Below are 27327 nucleotides of genomic sequence, written 5' to 3' on the forward strand. Positions count from 1 at the left end.
ATATTCAGATTCCACCAGATTCTATCGTAGTTTTAATATTTTCCCATCGATAAGTATACAGTGAGAACAGAATTTAATTGTACAAAGTAATTTTTCAATAAAATTAACATCTTTGAATAAAATACTATATCAAGCAGTAATTATAAAGAACTTTTTTTTTTCTCTAATTATTTTTTTGGTAAAAAACCTTCAAAAAAATTAAAGTTTGTCTATATGATTTTGAATTACCTTGTTAAGAATTCGAAACAAAAAGAAGGGGATAAAAACACTTGCACATAAAATAATTGTCCAAGAAAAACTTTATAGGTTTAAGCTAAGAAAAAATACCAGCTTATTAAAATAACTGAGAAACAGCTTCAAGTTTTTGTATTTTATTAATATACTTTAATATTTAGTTAGTCCTCCTTTTGCTTTAATTACATTTAACAAGCGTTTTGGCATCGATTCTACCAGACATTTGATTTGATTATTGTCAATATTAGACCATGATTTAACAACAGCTTTCTTTAAATCTTCTTTTTTCGTAAATGCTCTATTACCTATTTTTTTATCTAATTAAGTCCATAAATGCTCTATTGGATTCAAATCTGGGCTCTGTGAAGGCCATTCTAAAACATTTATGCCATTTTCATCAAAAAAAGTTTTAGTTTTTTTAGCAGTATGTTTTGGATCATTGTCTTATTGAAACAAAATACTGTTTCCCAACCTATGACTTTTAGCAGAAGATTTTAAATTTCGTTTCAATATATTGTTATACAAATCAGCATTCATTGTTTCATCAACAAATTCTAGTTTACCAACACCATTCCATACCATACAACCCCATAACATTACACTTCCAACACCATGTTTAATTGTTCCTCTTGTGCAACTCAAATTAAATGCTTCACCCCTCTTTCGCCAAACTCTCTGTGCACCATCAGATTTTTTTAAATTAAACTTGGATTCATCAGACCAAAGTACTTTTTTCCAAAATAATGCTGGCATTAAATAATACTTTTTTGCAAAATTCATTCTTCTCTTCATATGATTTTTTGTTAAAAACGGTTTTTTCCGAGCTATACATCCACTAAACCTTGCTTTATGAATGCGATTTCTAATTGATGTTTGTGAAATTGTTTTACTGTTAAACTCTTTAGACAATTTGCTATATTTTTTGCACTTTCAAACTGATTTTTTTTAATCATTCTTAAAATTTCTCTATCATCTCGTGAGGTTGTCTTCAGCTTTCGCCCTCGTCCAGTTCGAATTTCAAACGTTTCATATTGTTTGTATTTATTTACAATGGCTCCAACTGTTGTAAATGGAATATTTTTAAGTTGTTCAACTTTTCTATAATTATTTCCTTGTTTAACCAAGTCTACAACAAGTTTTCGTTGAGTAGTATTTAAATACTTACCTTTGGGTGCCATAATGTTCGATGAACAGAGTTTTTAATGACGTTTATTTATCAAAAATGTTAATAATTGTTGAAAATAATATTCTAGAAATATAAATTCAATAATAAAATTGATATTTTATAAATTAAAAAAAACAATAAACATTCATAATAAATAATAAAACAGTTTTGTACAATTAATTGTTGTGCATGCAAATTGATACGTCTGTAAGTAAAAAATCAAAAATTGTATAGCAAACACATTTTCTTATATTTTTACTGATTAATTATAAATAAGAAATAGCCATAATAAATTTAAAAAAATTGGTTCAGTTATTTTCATTATTAATCAAGATTAAAGCAAGCTTTAGCAAAATAAAATGCAAAAATTACTTTGTACAATTAAATTCTGTTCTCACTGTATATGAAAGCAGGAAAAAAAAAATCAGTTGCCAAAACTTTCCTCTATTCAATATACAACCTTTTAAAAAAAGTGAACTTTAAAATTTCACATTAATTATTTTTCACACATTTTTCACACTACAGTACTACGGAGCTAGTTAGTCAACTCAAAAACCAACATTCTAAAACTCATGCTCAAACAAATCATGCTAAATTTCAAATCTCAAAAACCAAACGTTGCATGATCTGACTGCCTGATATAAATGTTTGAAAAAACACTCATTCAAAATAAACGAATAATTTCGTTCGTTGCTTACAATCATCATAAAAATACATTTAGTTCCTATCATTCAAGAGTTAGGAACTAATCATGATAGGCTACTTGAGGCTCTTCCACTTGAGTTTCGTTGATTGAAGGGTCTAGACCATGGAAGTATTGATGAACCTGGAATGATAAATCTAAAAAAGTTCAAATCTAAGTTTCTAAAACATTCAAGAACCTTCTCAAAACTTCTGGAACATGAACCAATCCGGTTGGATAAAGAAAGAACAGTTAACAAAAAAGATATTGCGGCAGGTCCAGGTAGAAAGAAAAAGGACTGGGAAGATCTAAGTGAGGGAAGCAAAATATCTAAGGTATTAATACATCAATTGAATTCATACTAATTCCAGAAGTAGTTCACCTACTTGAATAACAAATATTATTTTGTTTAAGGTTACCGATTGGCTGAACATCCTGCTAAAGCATTGGCATTAGCTTCAATAAGAAGCAAGAAAGAATATTTTTCTTTATCTTAAAAAATGCTATAAGTCCAGGCAAAGTCAAAACCATGGAGGTTAGTTTTCCGATTACAATGAAGATTGAAGATGCCTTGAGCTAAAAAAGTCAGTGTAATCTTTCCGATGAACAGCAAATGATCAGAAATTCACCCATAATACAGAATCTTTACTTCATGAAATTAAGAATGAAAGACAGAAATGTTATCCTGTGTGAGGGTGTAGTTCTGACAGAAATATTTGTTTCAACTCCTCTACAGAGTACTCTGACAAGGATACTAACTTTTACTGAATTCCAAAACTCTATGAGAATATTTGCTGAGAGTGGTAGAAAGTTTGAAGGTGTACTTCACTTTAAAGGGTGTTTATATGGTGTCCCCTAAATATTGGCGTGGTTCAAGTTAACGAGCAAAGTCTTTTTCAGACAGAAGGAAACAGTATGGCTGAGTAAAAAGCCCTCTGGTACACATTATTATACACCCCTACATCTCCAATATCAAAAAGAAACGAAAGAGCTGATCAGAAATGAAGATGAACATCTTAAAACTGAAATGAATTGATTAGTCGAGTTCGAGGTAAAGTGAAAGTTGCGGAAGGCAATCCCTGAAATTATTAGTTTCATTTACCGCAGTAGTTTCAAACACCTGGAAATGGAAAACCACTTCTCCCTGAAATTTCGTCTTTTATAATGGCGTATTAATAAAATAAAGCTATTTTTGCTAATAATACATTTTCCTCCTTTTTTTGTTTGGTCATGGAATAGTAAGATAAGATAATACGGTATTTTGGTTTTTTGAATCCAAATCTTTTATTTTAATTAGTATATGAGCGCGTTTTAGTTTGAGGAACCCAAATTTTTTTGTTTATATATATATCTTTGAGCGCGTAAAAGACTCTGACAAGCATACGCAGTGTGTATTACTCGCCTTAGATACCCGTAAAATTTATTTAAAAAATATTTGGCATATACTTTACACGTGGTTTAATATGGTATTTGAGATCGAGGAATTCAAATTTTTTATTTAAATTAATGTTTGCGCACATAAATCGAACTGAATCGTGTACGCGCGCGTAATACGTGTCATAGGTACGCGTAAAATTTATTTTTGACAAATTTAGAATTTCTGACCCAGAAGTTCTAGTAATAATGTATCACATGTTTACATTTGATAATTATTATTAGAGGAAAAACTTACGAAGTTTTGCCGAGCTTAAAGATTAGATAATAAAATTACGTGCGTTCGTAAAATTAACCGAACACAACGATTAACGGTATAAATTAAATTGTAATATTTGTAATTATTAATAATTTGTCCTGCTTGAAATTCTTCGTCTTCTTTTTTCTTTTCAAAAATTGATCTATAAATTTCACTTTCTCTCCATTTGAGTTGTCTTAAAATTTTGCCTTTTTTCGTTCGGAAGACGTGAATTTCATTTCTGCCTGTTCAGGATCAAATTTTTTAATGGAAAAAGTTTCTCGAATAGGAGATCTCATTTTTTAAATATGACAAGAAATTTAAGTCAAAATTTTCACAAAATTAAATATAAAAAAGGGATGCTTGAGAATGGGGAGTTGGGTCCGAGAAGCAATCCGGAGCCGACAGACTCGTATCCTTTTCCACTTTTTACATAAAAGCTATCTCTGACTGAGCTCCCTTTCACCCACGGCGTTAAAAAAAGTCCATCACCTCTTAGAATTTTCATCTTTATTCCGTTTCCATTTCTTTTGACGTAAACGACACCTCTTCCTGAAATTTTGTCGATCACGGTGGAACCAATCGAAGAGGCACCTCCTCCAAGCAATCCAGCGGCAAGTACTGGAGCGGCTCGCGCTGCAAGCATGCCGATTAAAGGCAAAAGAGCTCCAATAAATCCTCCTTTCACTTTCGAGTTGTACTCCACCTGAGTTTTGCTCATTTTAAAGGTCACTCCAACTCCTCGTTGGAGAGCGTCCACAATTTTTTCATGTTGCCTTTCAGTCACAAACAAAACGTCTTTTCCGTTAAAATCATCTTTTGAAAGCCTGATGCTCACTGGCTTGCCTTCCATCATGGATCTTTTTATTTTATCGGTCTAACCCTGAGATACATTTACTTTGACACTGAAATATCTGCTCGTTTTTTTAACGTCGGAAAAATAATTATTTCACTTCTCGAATGTGATATCTGATCGTGATGTCTTCGCCACGAAAGTTGATTAAATTTCCATTTTGATTGAAAATGCTAGTGACCATTGTGGAAATTTCGCTCAGTTTGACAGGGAGATAAACCAAATGGGTCGGCCTCTCGATGATTTTAAAACCTGGACCAACGTCTGGGTAAAAGGAGTAAATGCAATTTAATTGGGAACCATTGATGTATGCCGACCCGATGACGTGTTGACGATTCTGATCGTGTTGACGCTTGAAATTCTGACGATATCGTCGGACTCGTATTCAGAATTGGAATCCAGCTGCCTTTTTGTAAATCCCAAAACTGACGAGATGCTGTTTTCTACGTTCAAGTCCATCAAATAATTTAAACCGAATTTAATCTTTGATTTTAAAGTGTTGAAATTGGATCCGATTTTGATGTTTTCCGGGGAGTAACTGATTTTATTTGCAGTGACGTAACTTCCGCTTTGTGACACGTAACTTTTTATTGTGTTTGAGACGGGACTTTTGCAAGTAATTGTTAATGTCGATGATGTCGTAAATCCCTTCTGGAATGACGATGTTTTCCCAATTGTTGCTCCATTGTTCATGCTGTACCTGAAAGAATTGTTTTTGCTGGTGATGTTTGGAAAGCTGTTGTACGTCTCCAGACCGAGAAAAGCCACTTCATAAGTTTTCCCTTTTTCAAAAACGATTTTTTCCAAAAAAGTTGTTGTGATCACGTTGGAATTTCCATCCACGTCGAGGATTATGCCTGACATATTTTATCATTCGCTAATTTTTTAAATTGTCTCTTGGAAAATAAAAAGTGTCAAATCCGCTCAGATATTTTCCATGACTCTTTTTGGAGGACAAATCAATCACCGCAAATTCGTGAGGCTCAGACCAACAATGCCTGCAAAACTTTTCTTTTTTCATGTCGCTCGAAACATGGTCTCGATAAATGTGGTCTACGTTTTTTGAATCCTGTGGAAACAGGAAATTAAAATTGGCATATTCTCTGATGGTTTGTCTCGGGAGCATGAAATAATTTTGAGCTAGGTAAATGCAATCGACGTTGGAATGCCTTTCTCGGATGTAATATTTTTCGCACTTGTTTTGTTTGATCAATTGCAAATCGTCAAAAATCATCAAATTACTTTTAGTTGAATCGAGATCTTCAGGTTCAGGAATGTTGTCTGCTGTTTCAAAAAACTGACACTCCATGTCCTCTTTGTCGACATAATTTTTTGAAAGGTCCTCAATGACGCATTCAGGATTTAAATTCAATTTTTCGATTTCCCCTTAAGCTTTAAACAAATCGAGAATAACCTTTTTCGGAAGCATCTTCTGGAATGAACTTTTCAGTATTTTGTACTCTGGCTGGAAAAGAGATTTCCCAAAAACTTGCAAATGGTTGTAATCCAACCATCCAGGTCTCAGCAGCAAATTCAGAAGTAAAGTCGTTTTTCCACAACCAGACTTTCCGACTATGATTCCTCGAATGCTCCTCGGCAAAAGCTTGTTTTTGTTCCTTTTGCTCTTTCCAATATTCCATGACAAATCAGTGACTTCCATTTTTATTTTTAAAAAAATATTTTAAATATAAAAACGTACTGCGTCAAATGCAAAAGGAAAACGGAAACGATCCATTTGAAAAACGAAGTCTCCAAAAACAACAGAAATATGCTCAAAGGGACTTGCGACGTTTGCGGAACGACAAAAAGCAAGTTTGCTCCTTCGCATGGATCATTTCAAAAAGGTGGAGACTTGGTGGAATTGATCAACAAACTGTCCAGAAAAATCAAACTCCCTTGGGGAAAATTCCCAAGAGAAATGCTTATTCCAGGATTGAAATTTGCAGGGCCTGGCACAAACTTGGACAAGAGTCTCACTTCCACCGACATGTATCAGGAGTGGAGAAAACCTGTGGATAGAGTGGACAACGCAGCATACTATCACGACCTTGATTACAAATATTTCAGTGACAGGCAAAACAGAAATTTGGCAGATCAAATGAAGCTTGAAGAATTGATCTCCATACCCAACCAAACTCAAAGAGAAATCAACGAAAGAAAGGTCATCACTCCCATCATCAACGCCGAAGCCAAATTCGGTCTCGGTGTTAAAAAAAAAAATTTCCCACGAAGAACCTGAAATGGACTGATCAGCTTGCAGAGGAGCTTCACAAATCAGTGATTCATTATTTTAAAAGAAGAAAAGTGTTTGTGAATGACGTCGATGAAATATAGGCTGCAGACTTAGTCAACATGCGCTCTTTTTCAAAATTCAACAACGGAATAAAATACTTGCTCATGGTGATTGACGTGTTTTCAAATTATGGATGGATCACACCCTTAAAAAGCAAAACGGGTCTTGCTGTGGCTGAAGTTTTCAGTAAAATCTTCGAAAAAAGAAAGTGCAGCAAAATGTGAGTGGACAAAGGAAAAGAATTTTACAACAAGCATGTGAAAGCGCTGGGTGTGCAATTATACTCCACGGAAAACGAAGAAAAAGTTGCGTTGTTGAACGATGGAACAGAACGATGAAAGAAAAAATGTTCAAGTTCTTTTCAGCAAACAGCACCAAAAATTACATTGACGTTTTAAGTGAAATGGTGAGCAATTACAACAACACAAAACGCTCTTCCATCAAAATGACTCCAGTTGAAGCCAGCGATAAAAAGAATAAAAATAAGGTCTGGATTAACCTAAATGGAAATGTGCAAACAGAAAGATCCGAGCCAAAATTTTCCATGGACGAAAAAGTGAGGATCACAAAAAAGAAGTCCAAATTTGAAAAAGGCTACACGCCGAGATGGACTGAAGAGGTTTTCACGGTGTCAAAAATTCAGTACACGGATCCACCCACGTACAAAGTCACCGACGCTAATGGCAAAGAAATTCAACGAACATTTTACAAGCAGGACATGCAAAAGACCCATCAAGACATATTCAGAATTGAAAAAATCATTCGCAAACAAAAGAACAAGTTATTGGTCAAGTGGTTTGGGTATCCAGACTCGTTCAACTCGTGGGTGGACCATAAAGAATTGATCCGTTTTCAAAAATGATTTTAAAAAAAATTTTCTTTTTAAAAAGATGAATTTTGTTACGATTCAATATTTTGACGAGAGCAAATTATTGGTTGGAGAAATATATTCGGCAACAAAACCAATTCAGTACCAAAATATTCCGCTGTTTTATGAATATTCGTCGGGAAAATGTCCTGTTGTTTTAAGGACTCCCGTTTTGTTTTCGCTGGGTGTGTTTGAAAGCCGCCGTTTTGAAACGAAAGAACTGACTGGATATTCCATGTCTTTTCTCGGCTTTAACAAAAAAAATGGAAAAGGCGAAGAAGAAAGAAAATTCATCGAGGTGACTAAAACAATATCAAAATTTCTTCGCAAACAAATCAAGGAAATGATGCCCACTTTGAGAAATGGAGGAAGAGCAAAAAAAATCATGACGGAAGATTTTTTCCATTTTGAAAAACAAATCGGAAAATCTAAACGCAGCTCCAATTTTTTCGGAAAGTTGTTCACAAAGAAAAATGGAAAAAACATTGAAGTGACTTCTTCGTTTTTCAAAAAGAAAACAAAAGACGAAAAGTACGTCAATGAAAATAAAATGCTCGTGAAAGCAAATCCTTTGGAATTCATTCGACAAAAGTGCTTCACCATCGCCTCTTTGAAAATTGAAGGTGTTTTTATCGGAGAGCAGATCGAGTCCATCCAAGTAAAACTTCCCGAAGTTGTCATCACAAAAAATGCGCCTTCTTTTCAAAGCACTATGGGTGACGATTTGGATTTGGGAGAAGTGGAATCTGATGATGACTTGTGAAATCACGGAAAATTCATGAAAATAAAATTATTTAAAAATTTTTCTTTTCATATAAAAATGCACGCTCCTCACAAGTTGTTTAAAAACAGCGCCTCAGCAGAAGTCCACAGTTTGGATTTGCATTTGGGTCATTTGGAGGAAAGAATTAAAGAGTTGGAACGAAAAAATCCAAAAAACATTATTGTGGTAAAAAAAAAATAGTATCATCCCACCTATTTCAACGTCAACGGACAGCACGAGATTTTTGCTCAACAAGACATTAAATTTGTTCCTTTCTCACACAAGCAGATATCGATGTCAGTCGGACTGAATTTGGAAAAGGGAATCGCTGTCGTCACTTTGATGAACAAAATCAATGATCAATTGAACTACCACAAAAACGATGTTATTCTTTCAGAGTCTGTGGATAACGTTGTCATAGTTATACACAATTAGAGCAACCAGGAAGTCACCGTCAAAAAAGGTGAAAAGCTCTGCAAAATTAACCACATCAAATCGAATTAAAAAATCATGACTTGGTTAAAAAGATGGAAATATTAAAAAACACGGATAAAATTTACCTAGTTCTTCCAACAGTACTGAAAGAACCGACGGCTCCGTTGGATGAAAGACTCGATTATCGCCTTCAAAAGATCAGCGAGATCCAAAAAGAAATTGAATTGAAAAAGGAGAAAAGGATGTCTCTTAGCAAAAAGTACCATCGAGCTGCGAAGATTATTTATTACACAGATGATGGATTGCAAGCAGCGTGTCTTGCCCTTGGTGCAGTCGGAGTTGGATATTTGTCAACCATTGCCGCCGCTTCCGTCGCTTTGGGAGCTGGTTTTTTATCGATTGTCGGAGGACAAGTCAACAAAAAACTGATGCTGAAGGCTGAAAAGCACGAGAAATCGAAAGTTCTTGCAGAGTCAAAATTGAACACTATCAGCGACCACATTTCCAGAGCTTTAATGGACGGTGTGGTGAGCGATTCCGAGTACGAATTTATTTTGAACGAATGTCAAAAGTTCAAGTCCCTGGAGAACGAAATCAGAACAAAGATCAAAACGAGTCCATTGGCTTTCACTTATCCAGAAAGCGAGACGTCTTTTGAAAATTTCAAGAGTGTTAAACTTTCAAAGCCTCTTGAAAGAATGAATATTGGAGGCCTCGCGTCTTTTTATTTGATGCATTACGCGATGAAAAAAGAAACGTGTGACAGAGTGTTTTGAATTCACGCAAAAGATGGCAAAATGTAGATTGGAAAAGAAGAAATTGTCATCGATGAAAACGACGTCATTGTTGGTGGAGAAAGGTACGAGGGATAAAGAGGTCTTTGGGAGCTGATTTCAAGGTCTGAAATTGATAAAAACAAGTTCACGGATGAGAACCTTCAAAATTATGAAAATAATACTTATAAAAACGAATGCAATGGTGAGAGAGGGGAGTAAAGGCATACCAAGGTGTTCAAGATCTCCAAAATGGAAAACGACTATTAAGGTCACGGAGTGATCATACTTCCGAGCGATCCGAATGCGCTTGTGCAAAGACTTAACTTGAGCATCGCCGCATGGCATGCTGGAAATGTCGCATCGAGAAACAAAGCTGTCGCGATTTGTGACGAGCTGCTGAGGCAGGGGGAATCAACAAGGAGGAGTGCAACTTGATTCAAAAATACATCGAGTCGCAATAAACCAAAGGAGTTAAAAAAGTATTTTCTCATTTTAAAAATGCTCATTGTGAACAACAGAAGATATGTAAAAAAGCACGTCGTCGGAGGGGGAGGAATCGTGGCCACGATTAAAAATTTTTTGAGGTGGCAGCAAGCGCGTCGAGATTGTCTCTTCACTTGTTAAAAAAGGCGGCAGCAAGCGAAATTGGGAGGGAGGCGATCACAGCAGCCAAGAATTTGCCTCTTCCGCCATATTGACAGCCAAAGACGTCGCCATCGACAAAGGCAAGAAAGCGATTGAGAGAGTGTACACCAAGACAGGAACGGTGAATCCAAACCAATTGATCAACACGATTGTGAACGAAGCGGCAAAGACAGATCAGTATGTGTCTATTAATCCGATGGAAGAGCTGCATAAAAAATTGTTCATTCAAGGAAAAAGGAAAATGACGGAAAAGAATGCAACCAGAATTCAAGACCTCGTCAGAATGGGGAGTGGACTTTTGATTGCGTGAAAAACGATTTAAGTTTTTTTATTTTTCATATAAAAAATGATAAACACCGACAGATTAAGAGTTGATGAAAATTCAGAGTTTGACACTGGAATTGAAAAAATTGATTTTTTTGAGTACCTTCCCACAAATCTCGATTTGAATTCTTCAGGAATTAGGCAAAATTTTTTTTCTTTTCAAAATAAAAACATGAGAATCACAAAAAATCATCTGAAAGAATTGCTGAGAGAAAATTTAGTCACAAAAACTTCAAACAATTTGATGACGTTGATGATGATTGCGGTTGAGAGCAATCTGATCAGCAAAGACTTGCTTTTGGAGGGAGCAAAAGAGGACAGGCCTGTGGGTCGACCGAAAAAAGAAGGGAAAAGGAAAATTTGAAGACGGAAAAAGTGAAACCAGAAAAGGTGAAAAAAACCGACCGACCCCAAGTACGAGCGTCTTGGTTTGATTCGTAAAAAACCTGTGACTGTGAAAACGTCCAACATCGAAACTGGAGAGGTGGTTGAATACGGATCCCTTTACAGAGTGATGAAAAAGACTGGACACGGATGGAGATATTTGGAGCGTCGAGATGGAAAGGTGGAAAATGTAATCAAGATTGAAATTTTTAATTCTGAAAAACTCGAAAACTGCAAAAAAAATAAAGTCGAAAAAAATTAAAAAAAGACGACAAAGTTCAAAAAAATTTTTTAACATGAAAAAAGTTAAAAAGTTAAAAAAATACGAAAAATTGATTTTGAGTTAAATAAATTTCTTGTCATAATAAAAATGGAAAACAAAACTGTCAAAGAATTGCGAGAAATTGCCAAAGACCGAGCAATAAAAAACTATTCAAAGATGGGAAAGGCTGATCTTGTTGAAGCAATAAAAAATACGAGATCTGTCATCGCTCGGCGTCAAATTGTTCAAAGACCTGTCATCGAGCCGAGATCTGTCGTTGTGAGACCTGTTCCTGCTCCGTGCTCGATTGCTCAAAGTCCCGTTTCGAGACCGGTTCCTGCTCCGCGTCAGATTGCTGAAAGGGCTGTTCCTGCTCCAAGACCGATTTCTGATTTATTTTCAAGGTTGACGACAGCTGCAAGAAATGCTGTCGTCGACAGTTTCAACAAAGTTTTTGAATCGATTGATCCGTACGTCCCAGAGGCGGTGAAGATAAAAGTAATAGATGCAAGAGACGGAGTCGAAAAAAGAATAAAGTTGATCATATTCAACAGACCGGTTCCAGCACCGCGTGAGATTGTCCAAAAACCGGTTCCTGCACCTCGTCCTGGATTATTTTCAAGGTTTGCAACACCTGTAAGAAATATCGTTGCGAGACCTGTGCCTGCTCCGCGACCTGTCGGGACACAAATTAATTTTCAATTAACCAATCACGCTCTTAGACATGTCACCAAACAATTTTCACACTCCGTTGAAGAAAATCAACATGACGTTTCTGTCTTTTTAGACTTGGCGAAAGACGGTGCGATGAAAACATTTCAAGAAAATAAAAATAAAAAAGCGTACATTGTTGTGACGTGCGAGATGAGGTGTGTGAGCATTGCCACCGGAGAGGAGACAACTCGAATTGTCAAAAAAGCAATCATCAACATGGTCAACGAAGACAACGAATGTTTCAAGTGGTGCGTCGCAAGAGCGCTGAACATGAACGAGAGAATTGACAAAGACTTGATTGAAAAATCGAAAGAGTTGAATTGGGAAGGGATTGAATTTCCAGTCTCGCTCCCTCAAATCAAAAAATTTGAAAAAAACAATCCAGACATCACCGTGGTTGTTTTCGGATGTGAAAACAATTCAATTTATCCTTTGAGAATATCGAAATGTTTGAACAAAAAGCATCAAGTCGATTTGCTGCTCATTTCAGACGAAATGACGAATCATTATTGTTTAATCAAAAGTCTAAGTCGAATGATCTCCTCTCAACCATCTCTCAAAACATTCAACTTATTGCAAAGAGCACAGCTTGGTCCGAATTGAACTTCCCGAAAAAAATTCGTCAAAAAATGACAAAGTGCGCGACCACTGCCATTTGACTGGAAACTACCGAGGAACTGCACACAATACTTGCAACACAAAATACAAAATTCCAAAACTCTTCCCTGTTGTTTTTCATAATTTGTCAGGTTACGACAGCCACTTGTTCATCAAAAAATTGTCTGGTGGAAAATTAAGCTGCATCCCAAACAACGAGGAAAAGTACATCAGCTTCACCAAGGAAATCAAAGTGGGAGAATTTGAAAAAAGAGGGAAAGGTTGTTGAAATTAAAAAAGAGTTGACATTTATCGACAGTTTCAAATTCATTGCTTCCAGTTTGGACAATCTGTCCAAAAATCTGACCAAAGACCAGTGCAAAAACATTGCCAAATATCACTCTGGAAAAAAGTTGGATTTGCTTCTCAGAAAAGGTGTTTACCCTTACGATTGGATGGACTCGATCAAAAAGTTTTCTGAAACGCAATTGCCTCCCAAAGAGTCGTTTTTCTCCGAACTGAACGACGATGAAATAAGCGACGAAAACTATTCGCACGCCAAAACGGTTTGGGACGAGTTTCATTGCAAAACGTTCAGAGACTACCACGATTTGTACAAAGTGTCGGACGTTTTGATGCTGGCGGATGTCTTTGAAAATTTCATGGACGTCTGTGTGAAAAATTACAAACTCAACCCAGCATGGCACTACACATCCCCCGGATTGGCTTGGGACGCCGCTCTCAAAATGACAAAAATCAATTTGGAACTGCTGAGCGATTTCGACATCACGCTGATGATCAAAAAAGGAATCCGTGGAGGAATCTGTATGATTTTGAACCAACTTGGAACCTCAAACAATAAATACATGGGAGATTTGTTTGACCCCAACAGAGAGTCAACCTTCACCCAGTACTTGGACGCCAACAACCTGAACGGATGGGCCATGAGCAAACCTCTTCCCACTCATGGTTTCGAATGGATGAACGAAGACGAGCTTTCCGATTGGAAATCTTTGCCGTGCATTTTGGAAGTTGATTTGGATTATCCGGAAAGTCTCCACGATGAGCACAACGACTACCCTCTGGCGCCGGAAAGAATGACCATTGAAAAAATGGACAAACTCGTTTCAAATTTGAACGACAAAAAGAATTACGTCCTTCACAGCGAAAATCTGAAATTGAATGAACGATTTGAATGAAAATTGCAAGGGTGCACAGGGGCATCAAATTTGAGGAACGGGATTGGTTAAAAGAATACATTGACCTCAACACCAATTTGAGAACAAAAGCCACCAACGACTTTGAGTAGGATTTTTTCAAGCTGATGAACAATTCGGTGTTTGGAAAAACCATGGAAAATATTGGAAGGGAAGAAGCTGCGAAATTGTCATCCAAGCCCAACTACGATCGACACACGATTTTCGATGAAAACTTGATCGCCGTGCACATGAAAAGCACAAAACTGGTTTACGACAAACCGATTAATTTGGGAATGTGCATTTTGGATTTGAGCAAGACTTTGATGTTTAAATTCCACTACGACTACATTAGAAAAAAAATACTCCGACAAAGTTGTTGATGACGGATACGGACTCGTTGATTTATGAATTCAAAACGGACGATTTTTACAAAGACATTGCCGAGGATGTGGAAAGCAAATTCAACGCAAGCGAATTTGACAAAAACCATGCCGCCATTCAGAGCGTCGGGTTCAAAGTTGGTGCAAACAAAAAGGTGATTGGCATGTTCAAAGACGAAACTGCAGGAAAACAGATTGAAGATTTTGTCGGCCTCCGGTCGAAATTGTACTCTTGCAAACTCCATGAAAAAGAGCGCAAAAGATGCAAAGGGGTCAAAAGAAATGTGGTTCAAAAATACATCACACACGAAGACTACAAAAACGGCTTGAAAAGCAAAAATGAAAAGGTGAGTAAAATGAACGTCATCCGATCCCATTTGCACAAAATTTACACTGACGAAATAAACAAAGTCTCGCTCAGCGCTGACGACGATAAAAGAGTCATTTTGGAAGATGGAATTCACACGTTGGCTTATGGGCATTAAAAAAACAGGTTTAATTGGTCAATTACTGGAAGTTTGTCGGTTCAGAAGACACGGATCCGCAAGCGGATTTAAAAACCCCAGAGCAAGAGGTAGAGCAAACCCCAGAGCAAACCCCAGAGTCAGAGCCAGAGCAAACCCTAGAGCCAGAGCCAGAGTCAGAGGCAAAAAGGTTGATCACGGAGTGCAGAAAGTTATTCGCAGAGAACAATGAAATTTCAAAGAAGTCAAAAAGTTTGATCGCGGAGTGCAGAGAAATAATCGCAGTCCAAAGGATTTTCAAAAATTTAACAAAATAAAAAAATGATCAATGTGGAAGGAATTGTTTTGCCAAACGAAGCTTTGACAAATTTTCAATTTACAAAGGCAGCAAAAAAAATGAAATTAAAAAACTTTAGGGGAGTTTTTGTCAGAGACGAATTGCCGAAAAAGCCAAGAAGAAAAGAATGCGGAATTGTCAACACGGGGGACTCGAGCATGGACGAGTTTCATTGGGTGTGTTGAGACGGGGATGAGAAGTTCAGTTTTGACTCTTACGCCCAACCTCCTCTTGTCGAGCTGGTTGAATATTTGAAAAGTCCCGTCTTTTACAACAGCGAAAGAGTTCTGTTTGGCGACACGTCTTATTGTGGTCACTAGTGGCTTTACGTATTAAAAACATATGACGAGGGAAACAGCTTTCAAAGCGTCGTTAACACCCTTTGGTGATCGCTGGCGAATTAAAAAAATTTACCCATTTAAAAATGATTGACAAATTCAATAGAAGCGAATTCAGCGTTTATTTTGACTCTCTTTCAACAGACCTCTCCCGCAACGTTTTTATTAAAACGGATGGGTCGAGCACCATCACTTCAGACATTGATTTCAATTCAAACAAAATCATCAACCTGGCAGAACCGACCAACTCGCACGACGCCGCCACAAAAAATTACGTGGACACGCATTCGTCGGGAAGAACTGGCATTGTGATTGGAACTGTGGACTTGGATTTAAATTTTCACAAAGCGATCGATTTGAATGAACCGACAATTCTTCATAACGCCGCCACAAAAAAATATGTGGACGTCAGCTCGAGCATGCGCATTAAAACAGACGGGTCGAGCACGATCACGGGAGACTTGGGTTTAAATTCCCACAAATTGCTCAATGTCTCTGATCCCACCACTTCTCACGACGCAGCCACAAAAGGGTATGTGGACACTCGAGTGGCGTACTCGAGCATCAATTACTCAGACATGTGGGGAATTATTCGACGGTCACAGACGTTGATGGTGTGGACAGTGTTGGTCTTGCTTGCGACTTGCTCTTCTCCCCTCTCGGCGGTCCGTTTTACGCCAACTCTTTGCAAGGATGCAACGTTTTCAGCACCACTTCCTTGGAGGATATTTTACGCTTGACATGCCGTGTAAACAAGTTTAGAAATACAACTGTTCAACAAGAATGCTTCTGCAATCACCTACTGGATTCAGCCCTTCATTTCTACGTTCACCACCATCCCTCCCCTCCTCTCCTCCGTTAAATTGTACGCGAGGACGTTCACGTACCTCAACACCACTTACGGAAAAGAATATGTGCCTCTCAACTCTGAAGGAAAAGGAAATGGCGTTTTTCTAAATTACATCAGGGTGCACATCATCGGCGCCTCTGGAAACTGGTGGGAGTCCAGAGTTAGAATGTACGACAGAAATTTGCCTCCCGGCAACGGAACTGTCCTCAGTCCATGGACGCCATACAACACAAACAACTACACTTACTTCCCAGGGTATGACGGCGACAGCAAATGCATATTCTCATCGTCTGGATTGGAAGATTTTTACTTGTCTTCATGGAACGGATCAACCGTGACCTCGTTCAACAACAAGTTGATTGGACTGTTGTACCAATCCGGTTCTTCCATTGGTTCCACTACCACCATTTCGTTTTACGGAAATTTTGCAGAGGCGGACTCCATGCCAAGCGTTTCCGGCAGAAGGCTCGTCGTCACACTAAACTCCAGTGACGTGCAAGTCGGACAATCCGGAAGTTTTTACCTTCTCCTCGGACAGATGTACTTTTACGCCTGAGTGGTTCGACGCTTCAGCTCACGCATGAAAAATATTTTGAATTTTGACTTAAATAAATTTCTTGTCATATTAAAAAAATGAGATCTCCCATTTGAGAAACTTTTTCCATTAAAAAATTTGATCCTGAAACAGGCAAAAATGAAATTCACGTGTTCCGAACGAAAAAAGGCAAAATTTTTAGACAACTCAAATGGAGAGAAAGAGAAATTTATAGATCAATTTTCGAAAAGAAAAAAGAAGACGAAGAATTTCAAGCAAGACAAAATGCAAGAAATATTAAATACCTTCACAAAAAATAAAAAAACCAAAATTTTTTCAGCACGACACAGCACCTGATGAAAATAATATGCTCACGTCACCCTCAAAAAAAATTTTGTCTCAGAACTCCTAAATCCTAGTAGTCCAATATATTTTGTTTACATAATGACATCTCCAGAAGTATAACCCCTATTAGTTTTTCTTTTAAAATTTCGTATCATGTTTTTACTAAGCAAAGAAAAAAATTTGAAAATAAATGTGTATATACACACACACACACACACACACACACACACACACACACACACACACACACACACACACACACACACACACACACAAAATCTAAACAATGTATAAACAAAACAACAGACAATTGTACAAACAAAACAAAAAAACAGTTGAACTTTTGTATTCCTCTTTCTATAACAATATTAAACATTGGATCAAAATTTAAAGTTACACACATTGAAATAAAAAATAATTTAGATTATAGATATTTAGTTAAACAAATATAACACATTGACTTTAGATTTTTAAATATCTTAAACATTAAAATATTCCTCAATAATACGGACAAATAAACAAGGAATATCTAAAAGCGGCGTTTAGTTTGCAACACACGGAGTCGAGGCAATTGTGACAACCATCCCCATATATTTTGTGACATGCAAGCCCTTCTATGTAAGTTGCAAGACACCTGTAAATTTACCTAAAAGCGTGTGAACTTCATGAGAACTTTTTTGTGAATTAAATTAATCAAATGAATAAAAAAATTAAAAATGTACATTCAAAGCACAACAAAATAATTTTCGTTTGCTAAAAGGAAATTTCTAAGTGCGCGAAATTTAACTTTTTCATATTAAAAACATATAAAAACAAATAACTTGTTTTTCTACACGCTGAAAAAAGCTTTAAATTATAGTGAAAATATTTTTTTTATATAACATTTTGATTGTATGATTTTAAAGTTCTAAGTCTTATCTACGTTTTAACCCCGCGTGACAACCAACCCCGCTTGACAATCAACCCCGCTCTCCCCTATACTAATTAATGTGTTTTATAGATGAGTTTTTTTTTCATAAATAGATAATTTATAAATTTATCTCATATTAGCTTAACACAGATATTCCACAATTGGATCAGCACATATGATTATGGAAGATTGTGAGGATAGCGAAGATGATGATATTGAAGGTTCGGATTCATTTTTCGCTTATACTACTAAGTCTTCGAGCTTGACTGCATCAGAATCAGGTTCTGAAGATAATAACACTGAAGAAATTGATGACAATCAGTTAACAGACATTTATCTAGCAGCCACTGTAGAAGTTTTTTTAATGCCGCCGAAAAGAGCTAGAACAACGGTTGGTCTTGCTTATAGACAAAATCAAAATAAAGCTCAACAAGTAGATCTTATAAGTAATATTTTGCCTGACGAAACAACTTCTGAAACAAATCCATCTAGAAATTCAAACCAATTGAAAGATGAGCCGAATATTGTAAAACAAATTCTATTTACTGGTTTGAAGAGAAGGTAAAAGCTTCCGGATTGTCCGATTGTCCGATTCAGGTTTGAAGATAAAGATGGAGAGCAAGAAGCCATTAGATTTCTTTAGACTATTTGTTACAGAAGAGCTTATAAATACTATGTAGTAGTTGAAACTAATTGCTTCGCAACGCAAGAAATAAATAAGCAGCGTCCCCTCAGAAGAAGCTCACGTTTTAAAGATTGTAAGCCAGTAATGAAGTTCTTCTTCATATGGAGTGTGTCAAATGCCATCTTTAGAACACTATTGGTCTATGAACAGTCTCTATAGATTTCCCTTATTTTCTAGAATAATGTCCCGAAATAAATTCCAACTAATGTGAAGATTCAGGTAGTGGACGCTTGTGTAAAATTATTGGACTTCTCAATCACTTAAATAATACAATGGATAATATTTACTGTCCTAATAAAAATATATCAATCGATGGGTCAATGATGCTTTGGAAGGGATGTCTTGTATTCAGGCAGTATGTGAAAAATAAAAGACTTAAGCATTGTATCAAGTTCTTTGAGCTTTGCGAATCAGATGGTATTGTACTAAAAGTAAAGATTTATTGGAAAAATTTAGATTTATTGGAAAAATTTCTTGGAAAAGGTTATCACCTGTACACCGATAACTTTTACAATTCCTTGGAATTAATAAAGCACATAATAAATCAAAAAAACATATATTTGTGGTACTTTAAGAACTGACCAAAAGTCAAATCCAAAAGAGTATACAAAAGCAAAACTGAAACACGGAGACGTTATAAGCAGAAGCAGAGAGGGAGCAATGGTTGCTAAATGGAAAGAAAAAAGAGATGTGCTAATGATTAGCAACTTGTATTCGTTGCAAATGATTGAAGTGACAAACAGGAGAGGAGAGAAGAAAATGAAACCTTACATTATTAAAGATAAATACCAATGTATGTCAGGAGTAGATAGGGCGGAACAAATGGGATTATATTATGATTGCCTAAGAAAGACAATCAGATGGTATAAAAAAGTAGCACTTCATCTCTTTGATACTTTTTTGTTCAATACTTACTGTCTAAACAGCAAATATGGAGTAGATTAAACAATTTCCTTGCTTAAGTTTAGAGAATTAATTGTTGCGGATTTATTGGGTGAACGTTTGAATGAAATTGTACCTCGAATCACCAAAACTAGCTTCTACTACTTGTTTTCAATACCACCGAATAAAAAGAAAAAATTCCCAATAAAACCATGTCGAGTCTACTCTAAAATAAAACGTAAAGAAACACGATATGAATGTGCTGTTTGTGAAAATAGACCTCCTTTATGTATTGATGAATATTTCAGAATGTATCATTCAAAAGACTAGGTTTACACTAAAATTTTTATGAAATTAAAATAAAATCAATATCAATATTTTACTTTTATCTGCTTTAAACTATTTCTGCGTTTATCCGCATTTAAATTAGGTTCCTTGGATTTTTAAAATAAAAACTTGAATGTAATATTTTCTGAAATCAAATGTGAAGCTAAGAAAAGAAAAAAAAAATGAACAGACAAAGCCAGTCATGCACAAAAATTATTTGAAATAAGTTAGTATAACTACGAGTTTACTCGTAGTTGGCAAACTCATGACGCCGGCTTACTACTCAGGTAATTTAAGGCCAGTCCAAATTTTTATGGTAGTTCGTCCTACCTTCTATAACTTCTTTTTACAAAAAACTATTTTTGAAAATTTGTTGTCTAAGCTGAATAATACTTTGCAAAATTTGGGCTAAGTTGAAAAAAATATTATTGACAAAAATATGGTGGATGACGCATATTGTCCTTAAACTTAAAGATGAATGTTTCAAAAAATAAGGGTTTAAATTGTTAAGCACAACTTTTCTAGTTATCTACAAGCTAAAAGACATCGATATTGAATTATGTTGTTTTTTCATACTTTGATTTAGAAGGTAGAGTAGAAAATCCGACGTTTAATTATTTCTTTCAACGACGTACAATGAAGTGTCGAGAACTCGGGAATATTTAGCGATTTTGTTTTGAAAGGCTTTTTGATGACCGCATAAACAAAATGGTTTCTGTGGGTGAAAGTTATTCGTAATAAACAAAATAGAGCATGTGGTTACTATATATATATATATATATATATATATATATATATATATATATATATATATATATATATATATATATATATATATATATATATATATATATATATATATATACAGTGGCGGCCGGTGACATTAAACTTTGGTGGGGCCAGCAAATATTAACCGAAAAATATCGCAACGATTTGCTGTCAGCGTAATTGATACTTCGGTGTTTGTTAGAAAGTCTTTGGTCGCTAGCGTTTTTCGATTGGTTGACAGAGTTAAGCGCTAGCATACTCCCAAAATAAAGCATAAGTATTTAATGGCATTGAATTGAACCTTCGTAAAAAGCAGTAAAAGCTGCCCTGAAAGTGCTGCATTATAATTTGAACAGATTTTAATATTACTTCTTTAGATTTTTTTTTTATTTTAATTTTATGGTAAAAACTTTTAGTTAGTTAGAAGTAAGTCACAAATATAAAAAGTTACGATTAACACTATAATTTTTATAAAGGTATAATATCTCTTGAAATAAAGAATGATGTTAAAAACAAAGATTTAAGCATATTATTTATACAAATATTCTGCTCTTCTCTGTTTCATAAGAGAAAACATTTCGATTACTTTTTGATTAAACTGATCAATATCCTGTAAATAATCTTTATGTATTGATAGTACAGCTAATGCATTCAACCGATCTTGACCTGTGGAATTTCTTAAAAGTGTCTTAACTCTTTTTAAAGTACTAAAACACCGTTCAGCATCAGCTGTAGACACAGGTGTGACCAAAACAATCTCTATCAACTTTGATACTTCAGAAAATGTTTCAATCAGGTTATTTTTATGCATAAATTGGGATAGGGCATTAATATTGCCAACATCACTAAAAAAAAGCATTTTCATACAAAACGGTTAATTCGGACATCAATTTAACTTCACTCAGCATTGGATAGTTTGTTAGAATATTTTTTATAAGATTCCGAGGAAAATGTTGTCTGTTAAAATTGAAATTTTTCGGATCCAAAATTGAAAATGATTTAAATATTTCAATGCTTCTAAACCTGTCGCTAATTTCGAAAATAACTTTATCACAAGCATCTTTAGCATCTTCTATTAGTAGTTCAATTGATGTGTTTCGTTTCATTTGGTTTTCAGGTATTTCTTTGCAATCGTTAAGAATCGATCCAGGAACTTCATCAGTGATGCTTTTTCGCACAAAATTTATGGATAACTCAAATTTTTCAAAAGCTTCCTTGATTGTAATAGTGTTGCTGTTACTTGATTGCAATATATTGTAAAGTACATCAACATGTTTTAAAATTGAATAAAAAGAAAGATAAAAAAAAGTTGAACTCTAAATCTTCCAAACATTTTTTGAACCCAACAGATTGCCACACGCTTGTATCATCCCATCCTTCATCGTTTATGATTTTATTAAAACAATCCACAATCTTTGTTTAGTTTTCTTTTATGCAAGTAACTATTTTTGAACGAAAATTCCATCGTGTTTCGCAAACTCTTGGTATCTGCTTAAAAAAAATTTCGCGAAGTAAATCATTTCGTTTTGGCAAGGACGTAAAGAACACGCCAAATCCACTTAAAGTAGAAAAAAATGTTCTTACTCGCTTATTCGACGAACAAACTTTTTTCAAAACTAAATTTAATTGGTGTGCATAGCAGTGAACATAATGGGCATTTGGGTAAACTTCTTTCATGAGACTTTGGACTCCATTCCTTGATCCGCTCATAACTGCTGCACCATCATAAGCCTGTGCAATTAATTTTTCTTTCAGACCAAAACAATTCAATTCTTCTTTTAATACATTTGTAAGACCCATAGCAGTTCTATCATTAACATCAATAAATGCTATAAATCTTTCAACTGGTTGATAACCTTTTAAATAACGCAAAATAATGACGAACTGAGAACGACAAGATACATCAGTTGTTTCATCTGCTTGCAAGGAAACAAATCTTGCTTTATCAATCTCACGTTTAATTTCTTCTATGTATACTTTATACATACATTCTAAAATGTCATTTTGGTTTGTTTTCGAAGTATTTTTTGTTATTTTTGAATTTTTAAGATTATCGCTAAACACTATCTAATGTAGCTGTGTATGAAACCATATCTAAAAATACCCCTCGATTATTTGAGTCAATAGTTTCGTCATGTCCTCTTAAGGGCAATTCGTGTACACCACAAAATTTTATACAATCTATAATCCTCGATAATGTTTGTCTGTTTTTGTCAACTAATTCATTATGTTTTTTTATGCTAAGACTGTATCCAGCATCAATTGTCGATAAAATATTTGTCTTTCCGAGCATTTGAAACTGCAACGAATTATTTATATGTGTTTTACTGGATTCGTGTTTTTGTATTCGCTCAGAGAGATGTTTCATATCTTTACAGCCATTTTCTGTCCACAAGCTCTCGCCACCAAACAAAACACAATAAAAACAAAACAACGAATTTTTTTCATCACTCACACTTAACCATGATTTTTTTTCAAACCATGCTACACAAAATGTTCGTGTTTTTTTACCATCAACTTGAGTTATACGAACACCTTTTGGTTGGTATGCCCCAAGATTTTTGATTTCTAGTTTTTCTTGAAGGCCCAATGACGAGAAACGTTTAGCTAACAAACTATCAATTTTGTTCATGTTAAATTATCTTATTGATGAACCTAAGTTATTGTAATAAGATAACTTTAAACTATATTGTAACTAGAATATGACTTTCGCATGGTTTAAAAATTTTTATCAACAGTAGTTCAGTCAAGAAGGGCACTTAATCTTAATTAACACTCGATAACATAAAAAAGAATGTAACATTACATATACATTTAACTATCTCTGAATAATATTACATGTTAATCAGAGATTAACATGTAATTCACATAACGTTTTCTGAGAATGACGAAAAGGTCAAGAAAAACAGAAGATACATTAAAAAATTTTTAAACATGTTTTTTAAAGGATTTTTTCATAATGCAACACATATTTTTTTTAATTAAATACATATTTTTCATACTTAATTAAATCCATAATTCTTAAATACAACATTTACAATGTCAGTCATAAATAATAGTAAACTTCTCAAGATTATTTACATTGTCAAAGATGCTTTAACGATTTTATGTAATAAAAATAAAAACTTCATATCTGTTTGTAAGCATACACAACAATACATGAATATTTTTACAGTTTAAGTTCTTTGGCTTTAGCTTTAACCCCCCCCCCCCCCCAAAAAAAAAAAAATTTCAATAAAATATTCTGATTATTTTATTTCGATGGTAACGGTCAATGTCCAACATTTTTAAATAATCTAAACTTTGAATATATTTTCAATTAGTGCCTTTTTGGAAGCAGCAATTGTTGAAGTTGTATTATGAAATGTAACAGTACCACCAGTGGTAGAGTTTTTGTAATTGAAAAAAAAAAAGTTATTTATATCTTCTGTTGTTTAGCTGTTTGTAAGTTTGTTGTATCAAACTAATAATAATATTGACTAATTTTAATCTTTACTTGAAAATCTAGTCTTTAAAACTTGTGTTGAATGCTTATCATCATGGTTGATATTGGCTCTGGTTCAGTGTCAACCTAATTGGCAACTTAAAAGGTAGAATGACTAAACTGCCACCAAAAAATGTAAATAATTTTCAATGACTGATTCATTATGCAACAAAATATAATACATAAGCTATTTGAAAAAAATAAACTTTAGCAATCCCTCATTGAGAAAAGAACAAGAATTTCAAAAGTGCAAACAGTTTGTAGCTCTTATTATATTCGTAGAAATGGCTAAGCTTTCTCGAGTCACAATATATAAACTTGCTAAACAATACACAAACCAAGATCATTATTAATATGGTTGAGTCACAATTTTTTTCCCTGTAAAAAAAAAAAGAAAACAAGCTTTAAAATTTTTAAAAATAAATAAAACAATATATGCCTGAAAATTCTAGTTCACTAAACAAAATTATAAAATGTACAAGATAGTTGATTATAAAAGAAGTGCAAAACTTTTCCATGATATTTTAAAATCAATTTTCCAAACTAATCAATGAACTTATAATTTTTATTATTCCTGTTTATAATTATAGAATAAAATGACTTGTCCTAGAAGATCTAGTTTCAGAAAATTATTAAAAATTAATTTCTTTCACCTAACTGTCTCCTAAATCTCTTTAAATGTTTATGTCAGACCAACATTTATACCAGTAATTTCTGTTACATTATTTTAAATATCATGTTTGCCATGTTTTTATTCCTATTAATTTATACTCCTAATGACTTTTTGCAGCAGTAAATTCTTCCCTCTTTAAATCGAGAATTAAAAATGGTGGATGAAATTTTTGAACTTAGCGATGTTTTTAAGGCTCTTTTCTTCAAGGGCCAGTTCAATGAGGCCCTGCGGTGCGTTTTTTCGTCCCATCTGAAAGCACAACAAATTCTGCGCGCGCATCAAAAATAATATTAATATAAACATAATAAATAGGGCCAGTAAAAATCGGCCCAGCCGCTATTGGCAATGAATTAAAACAACGCTACAATACTTTGAATAAATTGCAAATAAACATATTACTTATAAATTAATATAGTTTAAAATAGGGTTCATTATCGAAATTGCAAATTTCGAAAATTTTCGATTAAAACGGTACCGAAATACTTCTTTCTTTTCGAAATCTATAAAAACTTATGAAAATAATCGAACTAGCCAAATTAATTTCGAAAATAAAAAAGGAATTTCGAAATGTGAAATTAATTTCGAAATAAAAAAATGTACTTCGAAAAGTGAAATTAATTTCGAAAGAAAAAACGGAATTTCGAAATGTGAAATTAACTTCGAAAAAAAAAAGTGTATTTCGAAAAGTGAAATTAATTTCGAAAGAAAAAACAGAATTTCGAAATGTGAAATTAACTTCGAAAAAAAAAAGTGTATTTCGAAAAGTAAAATTAATTTCGAAAGAAAAAACAGAATTTCGAAATGTGAAATTAACTTCGAAAAAAAAAAGTGTATTTCGAAAACTGATTTTAATTTCGAAAGAAAAAACAAAATTTCGAAATGTGGAATTATTTTCCAAAGAAAAAAAAGAATTTCGAAAAGTGAAATTAATTACAAGAAGAAAAAAAAAGAATTTTGGAAAGTTAAATTTATTCCAAAAAGTAATTTTAATACCTTATATTTTATTTGCATAATAATATTAAAATAACCGGGTGCCTAAATAATTTACCACGGGGTTTTTCGGCAAGTATACCTTTTATTATTATTATTATTATTATTATTATATATATATATATATATATATATATATATATATATATATATATATATATATATATATATATATATATAATAATTTGCCATACATACATATATATGAATAATATATATAGATATATATAGATATATTATACATATATATATGTGGCAAAATAATACTATCTTGGTAAATTTAAGGTGGCACACAACTGAAAACAAGTTGTTTTTTTTAGTAATCAAAATTATGATTTTTTTTTTTTTGATGAGAATAAATTTATATTAAAATGAAATAAAAAACAGCTAATTTTTTTTTTTTTAATTTTACTATCCATAATGGCCAAAAATGTGTTGTAAAACACGTGTTTTTAGTAAATTTTTAAAACCTAATAACTTGATTTTGCCTCAACAACTCGAACTAAAATTTTTAGTTATGTAACAAAAAGATTGCTAAGGTATAAATATAATTGTTTGAAATCGCTGTAAATCTCATCTAAATAATCCCAAGAGAGTAATTAGCCGTTTACATTGCAACAATGGTTTCATATACGTGCGTTACAGGCCTTAAAGGAATTGCATATTATAACTTTTAAATTATATCATTTAGGAAAAGCGCACGAACTTTTATGTAAATTCTATAAAATTTTATAAAGTTCTATAAAGTTCTATAAAAATTCTAAATCTAAAGTTTAAACTTACGTTATGCAAATTTAAAATTAAAGTGTTTAAACTGGTGTTGTTATCGACTAAGACTAAATCGACTAAAAGTCGAAATTAGTCGACTTTGAAAAATCTAAGAGTCGATGTAATCGACTTTGGATTTTCTACTAATCGACTAAAAGTCGATTTAGTTAAATAGTAGTACTTATACATGTATTTCTAATCTCTTTTTATTTGATTGAACATTATAAATCTTTTTAATTTTATTTTGTTAACAAAAGCAAATATGACTGTTGAATAGAATGTAGTTTTTTCAGAGCCGGAATAAAATATTTACTCCCTTTCCTTTCATATTAAATTAGAAATTAAAATATAGCATCTCCCTCCATCATATTAATTATTGAATGAAGATGCTTTTAAGCATCTTCATTCAATAATTAATAAGTAAAAATTTGAATAGTAAAAATTTTAAAAATTCTACGTTCAAAATTTACAATTTAAATTGTAAACAAAAACACTTTAGTAGCTTTTGCTATAGGTAGGTTTTATTCACTTTGAGAGGGCTAATATTTTATATGAAACATTTCACCGTGTAGAGGTAAGTGGTCATTCGCAAATTATGTCACGCAAAAAACTTTTCAGATCCCCCTTCTCCCTTTTCCGCAAAATGTCACAAAATATCAAACCCCTATCTTATCCTGAGCGTTTTAATCCCTGTAAAAGAACCTTTGGGGTTCTAATCCCTGCAA

General features: G+C 33.9%; 3 protein-coding genes across 3 annotated transcripts; 1 reads left to right on the forward strand and 2 right to left on the reverse strand.

The window, feature by feature from the left end:
• Nucleotides 1-18102: 18102 nt before the first annotated feature.
• Nucleotides 18103-18590, forward strand: LOC149890767 (uncharacterized). The gene is made up of 2 exons (XM_090080940.1): nucleotides 18103-18119; nucleotides 18176-18590. Exons 1-2 carry the CDS (start codon nucleotides 18103-18105, stop codon nucleotides 18588-18590), a joined length of 432 nt encoding a protein of 143 aa, XP_089937066.1.
• Nucleotides 18591-21216: 2626 nt separating this feature from the next.
• On the reverse strand, nucleotides 21217-22673 carry LOC149890768 (uncharacterized). The gene is made up of 3 exons (XM_090081968.1): nucleotides 22272-22673; nucleotides 21711-21901; nucleotides 21217-21532 (listed from the first exon to the last, which is right to left on the reverse strand). Exons 1-3 carry the CDS (start codon nucleotides 22671-22673, stop codon nucleotides 21217-21219), a joined length of 909 nt encoding a protein of 302 aa, XP_089938094.1.
• A 70-nt stretch (nucleotides 22674-22743) lies between these two features.
• Nucleotides 22744-23319, reverse strand: LOC149890769 (zinc finger MYM-type protein 1-like). The gene has a single exon (XM_090081969.1). It carries the CDS (start codon nucleotides 23317-23319, stop codon nucleotides 22744-22746), a length of 576 nt encoding a protein of 191 aa, XP_089938095.1.
• Nucleotides 23320-27327: the final 4008 nt, after the last annotated feature.

Source organism: Hydra viridissima, unplaced genomic scaffold (genome assembly GCF_058129835.1).
Source record: "Hydra viridissima isolate aposymbiotic clone 2 unplaced genomic scaffold, HvirCarnegie_v1 scaffold_3, whole genome shotgun sequence".
Taxonomy (NCBI): Eukaryota; Metazoa; Cnidaria; class Hydrozoa; order Anthoathecata; family Hydridae; genus Hydra; species Hydra viridissima.